This window comes from Pan paniscus, chromosome 11 (assembly GCF_029289425.2).
Source record: "Pan paniscus chromosome 11, NHGRI_mPanPan1-v2.0_pri, whole genome shotgun sequence".
Taxonomy (NCBI): Eukaryota; Metazoa; Chordata; class Mammalia; order Primates; family Hominidae; genus Pan; species Pan paniscus.
The window spans coordinates 97,648,204-97,663,940 of record NC_073260.2 but is presented as its reverse complement, the minus strand read 5'-3'; the positions used below and the strand labels follow the sequence as shown (position 1 = coordinate 97,663,940).

General features: G+C 41.0%; 1 protein-coding gene across 2 annotated transcripts in view; it reads right to left on the bottom strand.

Annotated features, from left to right (window-relative positions):
• CAAP1 (caspase activity and apoptosis inhibitor 1) overlaps positions 1 to 15,002 on the bottom strand; it is a 54,228-nt gene extending 39,226 nt beyond the window's left edge. The window contains exons 1-4 of one of the 2 annotated variants that reach the window (XM_003830695.5): positions 11,127 to 15,002; positions 7,110 to 7,310; positions 5,905 to 5,989; positions 4,605 to 4,680 (exon numbers count right to left, since the gene is read on the bottom strand). In XM_003830695.5, coding sequence (XP_003830743.2) covers positions 4,605 to 4,680; positions 5,905 to 5,989; positions 7,110 to 7,310; positions 11,127 to 11,429 — 665 coding nt within the window. In that variant the 5' untranslated portion in view covers positions 11,430 to 15,002. Of the gene's footprint in view, positions 1 to 4,604; positions 4,681 to 5,904; positions 5,990 to 7,109; positions 7,311 to 7,739; positions 8,484 to 11,126 lie in introns of those variants that run through there. The other variant, XM_057298725.2, reaches the window with a different exon arrangement.
• Between the last annotated feature and the right edge of the window lie 735 nt (positions 15,003 to 15,737).

Here is a 15,737-nt window from a genome sequence, read left to right as displayed (position 1 = left end):
TTTGGCATGGACAGCACACAGGTTGGTGTCTTCAAAAAGGCCAACCAGATAGGCCTCACTTGCCTCCCGCAAAGCACCAATAGCTGCGCTCTGGACGCACTGGTCTGATTTGAAGTCCTGAGCAATTTCTCAAGCCAGACCGTGGAAGGGAAGTGTGTGATTCAGAAGTTCAGTGGACTTCCAGAAACAACTGATTTCATGGAGTGCCACAGTACCAGGCCTGTAACAATGAGGTTTCTTCACCACTCCAGGAGAGGGTGCACTCTTGTAAGCAGCCTTTGTAGTCAGTTGCTTCCTGGATGCTTTATCACCAGTTAATGTGCAAGCAGTCTGCTTTGTAGGAGCCACCATATAGCAACCTCCTTACTTAGTCCCCTTTTCCTTCACCTAGAGTTCAGTGAGCTAGAGATGGCACCAGCCTTGGAGAGTCACAGTGGGTCAGCAGTACAGCAGAAGTTGTGAAAACCTGTCATCTTTCTTTCTTTATTTATTTTTTGAGATGGAGTTTTGCTCTGTCACCCAGGAGTGCAGTTGTGGGATTTTGGCTCACTGCAACCTCCATTTCCTGGGTTCAAGTGACTCTCCTGCCTCAGCCTCCCAAGTAGCTGGGATTACAGGCACACATCACCATGCCTGGCTAATTTTTGTATTTTTAGTGAAGACCGGGTTTCATCATGTTGGCCAGGCTGGTCTCAAACTCCTGACCTCAAGTGATCCACCCACCTTAGCCTTCCAAAGTGCTGTGATTACAGGCATAAGCAAGTGTGCCAAGCCCTCTCTTTCATCTTTAAACCTTAAATCCTATTCCATAACTTTAGAAAAAACATTGACTAAAAATCAAAATTGAGTCACCCATGCTTTGGGATGCTGAGGTGGGAGGACAGTTTGAGGCCACGAATTCAACATCAACCTGGGTAACACAGCAAGACCCCATCTAATTTAATTTTTTGTAGAGACAGGGTCTCACTATGTTGCCCAGGCTGGTCTCAAACTCCCAGCCTCAGGTGATCCTCTCAACCTGTACTCACAAAGTGCTGGTATTACAGGTGTGAACCACTATGCACAGTCGTTGTTGTAATCGTTATAAAAAGTTAAATAGCTACTATAATTGGCTATCCATTTGATATACTTTTGCTGTGTCCCCACCCAAGTTTCAACTTGAATTGTAGTTCCCATAATTCCCACATATTGTAGGAGCAACCTGGTGGGAGATCATTGAATCATGGGGGCAGTTTCTCCCATACTCTTCTGGTGGTAGTAAGTTTCACAAGATCTGATGGTTTTATAAGGGGAAAGCCCTTTTGCTTGGTTCCCTCATTCTCTCTTGCTGCCGCCATATAAGAAGCGCCTTTTGCCTTCCACCATGACTGTGAGGCCTCCTCAGCCATATGGAACTGTGAGTCCAGTAAACCTCTTTTTCCTTATAAATTACCCAGTCTCAGTTATGTCTTTATTAGCAGTGTGAAAACAGACTAATACAGTAAATTGGTACCAGTGGAGTGGGGTACTGCTGTACAAATACACGAAAATGTGAAAGTGACTTTGGAACTGGATAACAGGCAGAGGTTAGAACAATTTGGAGGGCCCAGAAGACAGGAAAATGTGGGAAAGTCTGGAACTTCCTAGAAACTTGTTAAATGGCTTTGACCAAATGCTGATAATGATATGGACAAGGAAATCCAGGGTGTGGTGGTTTCAGACGGAGATGAGAAACTTGTTGGGAACTGGAGTAAACGTGACTCTTGCTATATTTTAGCAGAGACTGGCAGCATTTTGCCCTTGAGCTAGAGATTTGTGGAACTTTGAACTTGAGGGAGATGATTTAGGGTATCTGGTGGAAGAAATTTCTAAGCAGCAAAGCATTCAAGAGGTATGTGGGTATTATTAAAAGCATTCAGTTTTAAAAGGGAAACAGAGCGTAAAAGTTCAGAAAATTTGCAGCCTGCCAATGCCACAGAAAAGAAAAACCCATTTTCTGAGGAGAAAATCAAGCAGGCTGCAAAAATTTGCATAAGTAACGAGCAGCCCAATGTTAATCGCCAAGACAATGGGGAAAATGTCAGAGGTCTTCATGGCAGTCCCTCCCATCACAGGCCTGGAGGCCTAGGAGGGAAAAATGGTTTCATGGGCCAGGCTCAGGGCTCCCCTGCTATGTGTACCCTAGGGACTTGGTGCTTCAGAGGGCACAAGACCCAATCCTTGGCAGCTTCCATGTGGGGTTGAGCCTGCAGGTGCATAGAAGTCAAGAACTGTGCACCTGCAGGAGGTTTGGGAATCTCCACCTAGATTTCAGAGGATGTATGGAAACACCTACATGTCCAGGCAGAAGTTAGCTGCAGGGGCGGGGCTCTCATAGAGAATCTCTGCTAGGGCAGTGCAGAAGGGAAATGTGGGGTTGAAGCCTCCACACACAGTCTTCATTGGCACACTGCCTAGTGGAGCTGTGAGAAGAGGGCCACCGTTCTCCAGACCCCAGAATGGTATATTCACTGACAACTTGCACCGTGCACCTGGAAAAGCCTCAGACACTCAACACCAGCATGTGAAAGCAGCTAGGAGGGAGGCTGTACCCTGCAAAGAAACAAGCGCGGAGCTTTCCAAGACCATGGAAACCTACCGTTTGCATCAGTGTGACCTGGATGTGAGACATGGAGTCAAAAGAGATCATTTTGGAGCTTTAAAATTTGACTGCCTCGCTGGATTTCAGACTTGCATGGGGCCTGTAGCTCCTTCATTTTGGCCAATTTCTCCCATTTGGAAGGGGTGTATTTATCCAATGCCTGTATCCCCATTATATCTAGGAAGTAACTAACTTGCTTTTGATTTTACAGGCTCATAGGCGGAAGGGACTTGGCTTGTCTCAGATGAGCCTTTGGACTGTAGACTTTTGAGTTAATGCTGAAATGAGTTAAGACTTTGGGGGACTGTTGGAAAGGCATGATTGGTTTTTCAAATGTGAGGACATGAGATTTGGGAGGGGCCAGGGCAGAATGATACGGTTTGGCTGTGTCTCCACCCAAATCTCATCTGGAATTACAGCTCCCATAATTCTTACATGTTGTGGAAGGGAACCAGTGGGAGATAACTGAATCATGGGGGTGGTTTTAGATCCATCAGATCTTTCACTTGGTTCCCTCATTCTCTCTTGCTGCCGCCATGTATGAAGCACCTTTCACCTTCCACCATGATTGTGAGGCATCCCCAGTCATGTGGAATTATGAATCCATTAAATCTCTTTTTCCTTATAAATTACCCAGTCTTGGATATGTCTTTATCAGCAACATGAAAACAGACTAATACACATCATTAAATGGCTTCTAACAGTTGAAAAGGTAACACTAATGCTCAAGAATGAAGAAGCAAAGCACTTAAGCCTAATGGCACCTCAAAAACTGGAAAAAAATAATAGATTTTAAAAAAGGGATAACAAATATAATCAAGCAAAAGCTCAATTCAGGATTCTCTGTAAGTAGCATCAAGAAACAAAATGTTGATCAACGTGGGGAATGGGGCAAGGAAATTTTTTAAAAAAGAAACAAAGTGATTAATTTAGATAATTTAAGAAACTTTAAAATATTAAAAAGTTAACAGGTCTTGTAAATGCTTAAACTAGTGGAACTAAATTAGTATACTACATAAATGATCTAAAGCTAAGTATGTTGCAGGAACGCCAATAGTAAGACATTAAAAACGTGTAAATTTTCTACTCTATGTTTTCATATAAATTACCCTATAACACTCCTACCCAATAGCATTTATGAAAAAATTCTGTATTTCTGGTTAACTATGTACTTCTCTATGTTACTGCCCCTGGTAACCTCTTCTTATGTGTACTACTGCCTGTGACACAAGTATTTATTTTTATTTTATACTTTATCTTTTTCAGATCTAGCACAAATCTCTTATATTCTTCAGGAAAAATGCTAAGCTTTGCAAAGAACAAGTCATTCTTTGGAAACTACCAAAATAGTTAATTGTTTTAAGCAAATAGCATCAATAGATGCTCAAATTAAAAGGTGAAACTTTGAAGTGCACTAATGAAGAAAAAACTAATAATTAGCATGTAGCTTCTTGATTAGTCAGCATCCCAAAACTTCAGGTATTTTTTTTATCATCCCGACAGTCAAATAATATACATTTATAGGTAAAATATGCAGACTTACATGAACATAACTATCTCTTCTGTGAAATGAGGCTATTATTGCCTAATATTAATAAATACATAGATTATTGTAATGAGATCAAGTGTTCTATGCTGTTTAATGTAGTACCTGGTAGAGTAAGTGCTTAATAAATAAATAGTGAGGATCGTGAATAGTGTATTCAAAATCCAAATGGGAGTGATTCTGCTTCAGGTTGGCACTGCTATTGTTCTATATCTATGTGGAGTAGTTTTAAAAAATCATCTTAATCCTGAAAGTAGTTAACTCCATCCTCACATATACCAAAAGGACCAATCATTACAAGTACACAAATAAATCTTTCTCTACCATTGAATGATTTTATAAATAAAACACAGAAAAACAATCATATCTTTGACATAAGAAATCACCAAAGGAATAACAAAGAAATTTTGAAATAAAAGTGAAAGTTTTTAAACTTACTGACTGACTAAATCAGATCCCATCTTAGAACCATCATCTGCTTCCTCTTCCATATCAGAGTCCATTCCATTGTCACCTTATAAATGAAAGAAACTATTGAAAGCACACTTATAAAAACATTAAAATGATGCAATCATGACATTAAAAAGTATAAACTTTAAAAGTGATGCAGATTAAAGAACTTTATACTGGGTCAAAACTTAAATTTTTAATTGCTTGTATTTAAAATAATTTTTTCAATGCCTTATTAGGTATTTCTCATTGCTTTTTTTTTTTTTTTTTTTTTTTTTTTTTTAGACGGAGTCTCACACTGTCACCCCGGCTGGTGTGCAGTGGCATGACCTCGGCTCACTGCAACCTCCACCTCCCGGGTTCTAGCAATTCTCCTGCCTCAGCCTCCCAAGCAGCTGGGACTACAGGCGCCCGCCACCACGCCCGGCTAATTTTTGTATTTTTAGTAGAGACGGGGTTTCACTATGTTGGCCAAGCTGGTCTCGAACTCCTGACCTTGTGATCCGCCCGCCTCAGCCTCCCAAAGTGCTGGGATTACAGGCGTGAGCCATCGCGCCCGGCCTCATTGCCTTCTTTTTATCTATTATATAAATGTATACAGACAACAATGTGTGTATATACACTTACACACTATGTACATATGTATATATTTCCAGAGTTACAAAATGCCATCAATTTTACATTTAAAAATGAAGCTATCACTGGAAACTGAAAGGCTCCAATTTTTGTTTCTTCTTCTGTCATGTTAAAGCTAAAATCCTTGCAAAGTCCCAAAAGAAAAAAAAAAATGCCTGATAATCCAAAATTCTAGAGGTATGAGTATCACCAAGTGTAGTCACACTATAGGCAGACAAACAAATATTGGTAAATTGCATGGAAGTATTCTAACTCTATATCTGGGTCTTATTAGAGAGTAAACAATATGCAATAGGTGACTAAACACTATAAAAAATCTAAAGCAGAAAATTAAAAAGATTTTAAGGGAAATCTTTGCCTTTCCAATAATTAATTTTTTTACAGATTTTTCGTAAACATTTTTTATTTCATTTTATTAGTTATACTCTTACCTATATACACTTGACCTGGAAAAACAATATATTGTCTATTCTTGAAACGCTTTTCTGATATGTAAACTATATTTTTTAGTACAAATAGAAGTAAAAATACTCTTCAACAACAACCCAATAATGAAATTAAATATCCAAGTAGGAGAAAGAATACCTCAGGATTTATGCTGAATATAGTATTAACTAAGAAGTTGCCAGAATGTAAAAATATGTATTCTTACCCTCAAGAATCTTCAAAATTTTTTTTTCAGACAGGAGCTCTAACTGTTCCTGGCATAGTTTTTTAATTTCTTCTATTGAACAGTTCTAAAGGAAATGACATTTTTAAAAAATGCATTTATGTAACACAGCCCCAATGTAAACTGGAAAATTTCAATCATAAAAATTTAAGTTAGCAAAATCTTACAATAAAATAAATTAAAGCCTCAAGTAGATTCACATACATCTTTTCCTGGGATGAAATCTGAAAAACTGCCAGTTAATATGTGAACACTGTATATTTGAAGGTAATGCATAAAGCTGTATTTACTATCAAAGAAAAAAACTAAAGAGTGAGTCAGTTTCCCAGCTATTCTTAAGCAGTCTATTTATGTTAAGTAATTATTCTAAAGGTTTAAATATTCAAGTCTTGTATCTTTAGATATATGATCTCAGGCTTAACTTGAGTGTCCAAGGCCAATTTCTACAACTGTAAAATTAGAACAACAAATATTTCCCTAAATAATTTTCAAAAATAAATAAAAATACTTGTGAATCTAATGAAATATAAGCTATTATTAACCATTGCTGTTTGTTGTTACACAGCAGCATATTGTGACATTATTTCTTAAAGCACCATAAAGATTGTATGTCCAATTTAGTTACTATCATTCCCTGCATTTAACAGAATTATCTCCACAGGGTCAACACATTTCTTGCCTAAACATTTTTTCTTGGCAAATTTTTAAATACACAAGGCTCCAAGAACCAAATATATTATGGTTCTCTATTTTACAAAATCTTTTCAAGTAGCTTATTTTAGATGTAAACATCCAATTAAAAACTGCATTAAGGCCAGGCACAGTGGCTCACACCTGTAATTCCAACACCTTGGGAGGCCAAGGTGGGCAGATCACGAGGTCAGGAGTTTGAGACCAGCCTGGCCAACATGGTGAAACCCCGTCTCTTAAAAATCCAAAAATTAGCCGGGCATGGTGGTTCATGCCTGTAGTCCCAGCTACTCAGGAGGCTGAGGCAAGAGAATTGCTTGAACCCAGGAGGCGGAGGTTGCAGTGAGCCAAGATCACGCCACCACACTCCAGCCTGGGCGACAGAGCAAGACTCCGTCTCAAAAAAACAAACAAAACCGCATTAAGTAAAACAAAAAATTGCTACAAAGAAGGCTGTATTTCTACATATGTATCTAGTCTGATGTGTAATGAAGTACCTTTAACACATCAGGAAGCATCTTCTGTAACTTTTTCTCTCCTATAATACAGAAGCACTGCTGAAGCATTTCTTTTTTGTCTGATATATAGAAACTAACTGGTTTCAATGACACAGTCAGGTCCAGTCCACCTTCTTCAAGGTCACTGTGCTCTGCCAAGAATAATTCTTTTTCCAAAGCTGGCAAAATATATTTAGTTTCCTAAAGTTAAAAGAATAAAGAACCATTAAACAATACTACTTAAAATATAAAGAATACGTACATGACATCATACTTTTTCATTTAATAAATTCTTCTTCATCAAAAATTCCCAAATTCTTTGCATAATTATTTATCAAAACCATAGGAGAGAATATCTGTTTAATATTACTTGATTTTTCTCTCCACACTGCAATTAACTCAAGGAATAGCTATAAGGGAAGAGATATTTAGGATACACAAACAAAAGTATAGTAAATATTGAATAATTTCTTAAAGTTTCAGACTTTTGAAGAATTAGGATTTTCCCCTAAAAGGCCATTCACCCAAAAGCTCTATGTATGCATTATCACTGTACTTAAATTCATATAAATAAATTGAAGTAAAGATGTTACAAATCACAAATATTATACAGAAAAGTAACATACTTACCAGGAGCTATCATCATTTTTAAAACTTTATAATCATAATCGAAGTAACCAAGTAATTTCAGTAATTTAAGATATTTCTGTCCATTTTACTTTCTGTCTCCCAACTCTATCCAGTCTCTCCAAATCTACTGCCATAATTCTGTTCCAAACTACCACAATTTTTTGCCTGGGTTACAACAATAGCCATTTAATGGGACTCCCTGCATCTAATCTGAGGTCTCTTTGTTTTGTACACTGTTAGCAGAATGGATTTTATAAAATGTATACGTACTCATCCTTCTTGTTTAAAACTCTTCAATGAATTCCCATTGCTCCTAAGGTAATATGGCCTACCTGGCCTTCATGCTCATTCTTTGTGTTTAGGACACAATCTTCTTTGAATTACTCGACTGTAACCTATTCTCCTTCCTTCAGTTCACAGAAGCAGGGCTTTTGCATACCATTTTCCTATGACAGTCTTTCCTCCCTCCTTTCTCTATCACACTATATTCACAAGATTAACAAATTCAGATACTTCAGACAATTCAACAGTCATTTCCTCTGGAAAATCTTCCCTGACCACAGAGGTCAGATAGTTGTTTACAAAGCAGTTTTAAAATGGGTCAATTTTAATGAACACTATGATAATTAGACTGAAAAAGTAAAAGAATCAGCACTTGTTCTAACAGTTTACAATGTAATAATGTAGAGAAACTGGAATCCTCATACACTGTTAGCAGGAATATAAAATTGTGCAGCTACTTTGGAAGCTGATTTGGCAGTTCCTCAAAAAGTTACCATATGACCCAGCAATTCCATTGCTAGATACATACCCAAAAGAAATGTAACGATATGTCTACACAAAAACTTGTACTTGTTCTTAACAGCATTATTCATATAGCCAAAAGGCAGAAACAACACAAATGCCCATCAAGTGATAAATGGAAAAATGAAATGCTGTATAGCGTTATCTATACGTATGTGGTACATATGTACAAATATACAAAAACAAAACAAAATGTGGTATAGTAACCATAAAAAGGCATGAATCTCTGTGATACAAAGGAATGAACCCTATGTGCTACAACATGGATGAATCTTAAAAACATTATGCTAAGTAAAAGATGCCAGACACAAAACACCACATATTATATAAACTAAACGTTACACATAATGTTGCTTTCTGGAGTGATGAAAATATTTTAAAACTGACTAGGCCGGGCGCGGTGGCTCACGCCTGTAATCCCAGCAATTTGGGAGGCCGAGGCGAGCGGATCACCTGAGGTCAGCTGTTCGAGACCAGCCTGGCCAACATGGTGAAACTCCGTCTCTAATAAAAAACAGAAAAATTAGCTGGGTGTGGAGGCGGGTGCCTGTAATCCCAACTACTCGGGAGGCTGAGGCAGAAGAATTGCTTGAACCCAGGAGGCGGAGGTTGCAGTGAGCCGAGATGGCGCCATTGCACTCCAGTCTGGGCAACAAGAGGGAAACTCTATCTCAAAAAAACAAAAACAAAAACTGACTGTAGTGACGGTTATACAACTCTGAATATATACAAAATCACTTAACTGTACATGTGAAATGGGTGAATTGCACAGTATGTCAACTACATTTCAATAAAGTTCTTCCCAAGAAAATAGGGAACTCGGCCGGGCAGAGTGGCTCACAGCTGTAATCCCAGCACTTTGGGAGGCCGAGGTGGGAGGCTGAGGGGGGCAGATAACAAGGTCAGGAGATCTAGACTATCCTAGCTAACACGGTGAAACCCTGTCTCTACTAAAAATACAAAAGCATTAACTGGGCGTTGTGGCAGAGGCCTGTTGCCCCAGCTACTCTGGAGGCTGAGGCAGGAGAATGGCGTGAAACCAGGAGGCGGCGCTTGCAGTGAGCCGGGATCACGCCACTGCACTCCGGCCTGGGCAACACAGCGAGACTCCGTCTCAAAAAAAAAAAAAAAAAAAAAAAAGAAACACATACATGAAAGTAAAAATACTGAATTCCAGCCAAGTACAACAAACTCAACAAACCAAACAGAACTTGTCCCAAGACTCCAAAGACTGTTCAACATCAACTAACTTATCAACAAATTACATTATCTGATTAAAGGAGAAAAAGTATGTGATCATCTCAACAGAATGCCAGAAAACCACCTGATAAAATCTCTACATAAACTGTTTCTACTCTACCAAAGAGAATAATGAGCAGAGGATATGTACAGAAAATTACATAAGAAGGAATCAAATGGCAAGTAAAAATATTAAAATGTTCAATCTCACTAATAAGGAAAATAAAAATTAAAACAAACAATATTAATTTGACCCACTAGTCTGGAAATTTTTTTAAAAAATGGTCATCAAAAGCTAGTTAAGAATCTCAGAAATAGGTATTCTTATATATATACTGTTTGGACTATAAATCTGTAAAGTCTCATTTGGAAAGCATTTGGTGGCATTCACTAAGTTTTTAATAGCATAAACTTTGACCCAGGAATTTCAGTTCTCACACTCTCTCCCAACATAACTCTTGTAGGAGATATATACATAAAGGTGTTTGTATTGTAGTCACAACAATACAAAAAAACCTGCACACCCAAATATCAGAAAAATATAATACAATACCAGGCAGTCAGTAAAAATAACAAACCACGTATATAAAGAAGCCTATCACAACAATGCAGGTACTCAACAGCGGGAATAACACAATACAGCTTAAGTGTAGGAACTTAAAAACACGTATCTCACGAGGAGTGATTAAAAGAGGCCGCGTATCAAAATACTAATGGAGGGGCAAGAAGAGGGACTTGACGCTTTCCCTTTATTTCCTCATTGAATGAATTTAAAGTACATATTCATTCATTTGTTTTCAAACAAATTATGAACTTTTTAAAAACGGCGTTCTCTTGGCAGACTGGTGGCGTATAAAGAACATGGCTTTTGTAGTCAGATATTTGGATTCAAACCTAGGAGCTATTAACAAACTCTGTGACCGTGGGTAAAGTTTAACTTCTTTGGGCCTCAATTTTCTTATCTCTAATGCGGAGTTAACCATATCTACGAAAAGGTGAAGACGAAGGGAGAAGTGTTTGGCTCGCAAGGGAAATGAAGGCTAGCTTCCAACTCGTATTCTTCCGGCAGACTGAAACCATAGGAGTGGAAGGAGCCAAGAGTTTAAAAAATAAATTTAAAAAAAAGTGATCAGGAAATCCAGAAACTTGAAGTTCAAGATTCAAGACACGGATGGGAGTGTGGGGCTCACCAGGACTTAGGTAGGAACATGAACCTCAAGGACGGACGACCTTGGGATCGCCGCGCTAGCAGTGAGCTCCAGCCTGCGCCCCATCCCTCTGGAAGCCCGACTTCTTCCGAAAAAGCAGCAGCTCCAGGAAGCGGCCAGAGGGGCGCGCACGCACCTGCTGCAAGGAGCCCGAGATGCTGGAAGAGTCGGTACTCCTCCGCTTCCGGCGCTCGCTGCGCTCCACGCTGCTCCCGCCCCAGCAGCTGCCGCCGCTCCCACCGCCGGTGACACTTCCACTAAAATTGGCGTTCCCACAGCAGCTGACGCTCCCGCAGCCCCCGGCGCTCCCGCAGCCGCTAGTGCTTCCACTGCTGCCGCTGGCCAACGCGGGTACGATGTCCGGGGCCGCGAGCGCTGCGGCCGCCTCCTGACTGCTACGTTTGCGCCGTTTCTCCCGGGAGGACTTCTTCCCCGTCATGATCCCTCTGCTGCAACCATCGGAGGAAAGTCCGCTGTCTCTGGTGCGACCGAAGCCCGACTCCTGCGGCCGTGGGCGGCAGGCACTGGCGTCGCAGGTTATGCGTCACTTCCGGCCGTGGCACAGAACGTGGTGAAGCGCTATGGGCCGGGGTGGCAGGGGGGTTGCCATAACCAGTTGCGCTTCCCCCTCCGGTCGCGGAGGTCGATTTGAGTGTGTAGCGGGTAACCTGTCTAGTCAGAGTTTGTTTTGTTTTGTTTTTATATCTCTACAAAGGATAGAAGGTGGAACTTACGTCCTTTTAACTTCAAAACTTTTTATTGTTAGTGTTTTGTCTGTTTACAATAAGGTTGAAGTATAGTTGCTGATTCTCCATTTCCGTTTACCTCCAAATCTTAAGATATTAACAACGCTATGACAATAAAGAGAATAGGGAAAAGTAGTTCCATCTCATTTTCCTCATCACCTGGGCAAATTAGGTATTTCTTGCGTAGAGTCTGACATGGACAAGTAGAGCTTGAGTTCGTTTTTGAAAATTGAGAATGGGTCAAAGCTTTATGAGATTTTATGGGTGGATGTAATCTAAATAGAAGGCAGATTTTAAGACAAGGGAGCTAGAACACTTAAAACGTGAACCAAGGTCTTTGTCGTTTCAGCAGGGGCCTTTAGCCACTGAGGGAAAAAGGTACAGCCTGGGGCAAAGCTAGCTGGGTGGTAGTAATTCTGTGCCTTTCCCTGGGGTAAGAAGCAATTAAAGAAGCTTCCCTTCACTTTGTCTCCTGTTTGTTTCAGTCGTTCAACTACTACTTAAATGCCTAAAACCAGCCTAGGGTTAATAAATAGGGACATTTCCAGCCCTAGGAAAACTGTCTTCCCCCAGGCCCCACTCTTAAATTGGCCTTGTAAGGTAAATGCTGGGGCTGAGCCCACTGTGTTCCCAGTTCCATTAAGTATCACACTCATTGGAGTCATACCTGAAAGGATTGAGAGTGTTTTGTTCACAGATAGGAAAAATACATAAAATTAATAACATGTTACATTTATAAACCTGTTATGAATTGTGTCCCAGAAACCATCATAATTTTAATAAAACTAAATTGCTAGATTTTTTCTTTTCTTTTTTTTTTTGAGACGGAGTTTCACTCTCGTTGCCCAGGCTGGAGTGCAATGGCACAATTTCGGCTCACTGCAACCTCCGCCTCCCGGGTTCAAGCATTTCTCCTGCCTCAGCCTCCTGAGTAGCTGGGACTACAGGCATGCGCCACCATGCAGGGCTAATTTTGTATTTTTAGTAGACACGGGGTTTCTCCATGTTGGTCAGGCTGGTCTTGAACTCCCGACCTCAGGTGATCCACCCGCCTCAGCCTCCCAAAGTGCTGGGATTACAGGCATGAGCCATCGTGCCCTGCCAAATTGCTGGATTTGTGACAAAAGATAAGCTTTTAGTAGAAGCATAGCTAAACGTTAACCAACTTTTCCTATAGCCCACTTCCTTATAACTGCTTATTGCTTTATAGATATCTTTGACTCGGTTAAGAAATCTCAAGTTTTCCATTTTGAGATATTTACCAGATTCTGTACTCCAATGGTGTTACAGGAGTTAAGAAATTATTTTAGGCAGATAGAGAGGTAAAGGGGTCTTTGGGAAGTTTTTTTTCTTTTAAAGCAGCTCCAGAAATGTTTCTTGTCTAGCAAAAAAGCTGGGCTGGCAAGCTTTGATATGCAAATGCAGGCCGTTAGAAACTGGGTTTACTCAATATGGCGATTCCCCTCTTCTTGTCCCCACATGTGCCTAGCAACATGTGGCCATCCCCACATATCCCCACATGTGTAGAACATCGTGGCACCCTACATTCGCATATTAAAAGGCTAGGGTGGGAGGGCCACTTTTTTTGCAGGCTACGTGAATGACATACCTGGTCAAACCAATTCCCTGGGTCATATGCAAATTAGTCACCACCTCCTCCAGCCTCATAATATAACTGGCTCTTGTCTGCTGCACCCAGGGTTCCCTCTTTCATCTTGGAGCCCTCTTCCCTCTGGTTCTGTATGAGGGAGCCTCTTCTTTCTTGCCTATTAAATTCTCCGCTCCTTAAAACAATTCCACTTGTGTCTGTATCGTTTTATTTAAACCAGCACGAGACAAAAGACTGTGGTGTTCCTCCAGTCATTGGAACCATATCAGTGGGGTCACTGATGCTACTCAGTCTGAAGACCCCTTCTGAGAAACGAACTCAGCACAAGAATGCGCTTTCTACCTCCTTATGATTACATCCCCCATGCCCTAACCAATCAGCAACCCCTAGCTCCTCAGCCCCCTACCCACCAAAATTCCCTTAAAAACCCCTGTCCAAAAACTTACTGGGGAGGTGATTTGAGGTTCCCTCCCATCTTCTCCCTTGGCTGGCATACCATTATTAAACTCTTTCTCTGCTGCAACTCCTGCTGTTTCCATGTATTGGTCTGGTACCATGTAGTGGTTAATAGAACCTGATGGTCCTATAACATCACCCACAGAATTCATATGTTGAATCCCTAACCCCAATGTGACTGAATTTGGAGATAGGGTCATTAAGGAGGTAATTAAGGTTAAATGAGGTCATAAGGGTGGGTCCCTAATCTAATATAACTGGTGTCCTTATTAAAAGAAGAGTCTGGGCCAGGCATGGTGGCTCACGCCTGTAATCCCGGTACTTTAGGAGGCTGAGGCGGGTGGATCATGAGGAAGATGGAAACCATCCTGGCTAACACGGTGAAACCCCGTCTCTACTAAAAATACAAAAACAAAATTAGCCGGGCGTGGTGGCAGGCGCCTGTAGTCCCAGCTACTCAGGAGGCTGAGGCAAGAGAATGGCGTGAACCCAGGAGGTGGAGCTTGCAGTGAGCCAAGATCGCACCACTGCACTCCAGCCTGGGCGACAGAGCAAGACTCCGTCTCAAAAAAAAAAAAAAAAAATCCTGGTACAGTGGTGCATGCCTGCAGTGCAAGCTACTCAAGAGGCAAACTGGGGAGGATTGCTTGAGGCCAGAAATTCTGGGCTGTAGTGCGCTGTACTGATCAGTTGTCTGCAGTTAGTTCAGCACTAATATGGTGACCTTTTGGGAGTGGAAGCCACCAGGTTGTCTAAGGGGGGTGAACTGGCCGAGGTCCAAAATGGAACAGGTAAAAACTCCCACGCTAGGCTGGGCGTGGTGGCTCACACCTATAATTCTAGCACTTCGGGAGGCCGAGGCAGGCGGATCACTTGAGGTCAAGAGTTCAAGACCAGCCTGGCCAACATGGTGAAGTCCCGTCTCTACTAAAAATACAAAAATTAGCCAGAAATTGCTTGAACCCTGGAGGCAGAGGTTGCAGTGAGCCGAGATGGTGCCACTGCACTCCAGCCTGAGCAACAGAGTAAGACTCCATCTCAAAAAACAAAACAAAAACTCCCATGCTGATTAGTAATGAGGTCACAGCTGTGAATAGCCACTGTACTCCACCCTGAACAACATAGTAAGACCATGCCTCTAAAGAAAAGAACAGACTGCCCTGTCTTCTCACCACATACAGAGGAGAGGCCATGTGAAGACACAGTGAGAAGGTAGCCATCCACAAGCCAGGAAGAGAAGCCTCACCAGAAACCAACCTTGATGATATGCTGATCTTGGACCTTTAGCCTCCAGAACTGAGAAAATAAATTTCTGTTTAAGCCACCCAGTTTGTGGCACTTTGTTATGGCAGCCCGAGCTAGCTAATACAGACCTAAAATGTTATGTGTGCCTGGATAGAGCTACCTGGCTGCAAATTACTCTCTTATAAAATCAGTTGAGAAGCTTCTGGGTTTCCACTTTGTTCTACAGCAACCTGACAAACGGTGTTCATATTTCTTCAGGTGGACCAAGGAGGCAAAGCACTCCTCACTAGATTGCTGTACAGTATTTATGAACTTGGCAGATGAATCACAGTCTTTGTCTGCCCTCTCACACACTTGTTCTAGGACACAAAGGCATTGTTCTACCACTGGTGATAGAGAAGGGGAGAAAATAGACAAAATGCATGTCTTCATAAGCAATTTTCTAGTGAGGGGAAACAATAAGAAAATACACAATAGGAAGTGCTTCTATCTTCACTCACTATGGCACTCTGCATTCTTCTTACCCTGTTTTTCTTCAGCACCCTTAAACACCACCACACATATATTTATCTGTGTCCTTCCACTTGAATGTAAGCTCCTTGAAAGCAAGGACTTTGTTTTATTTGCTTTTTTTTTTTTTTTTTTTTTTTTCTCCTTTGAGACAGAGTCTCACCCTGTTGCTCAGGCTGGA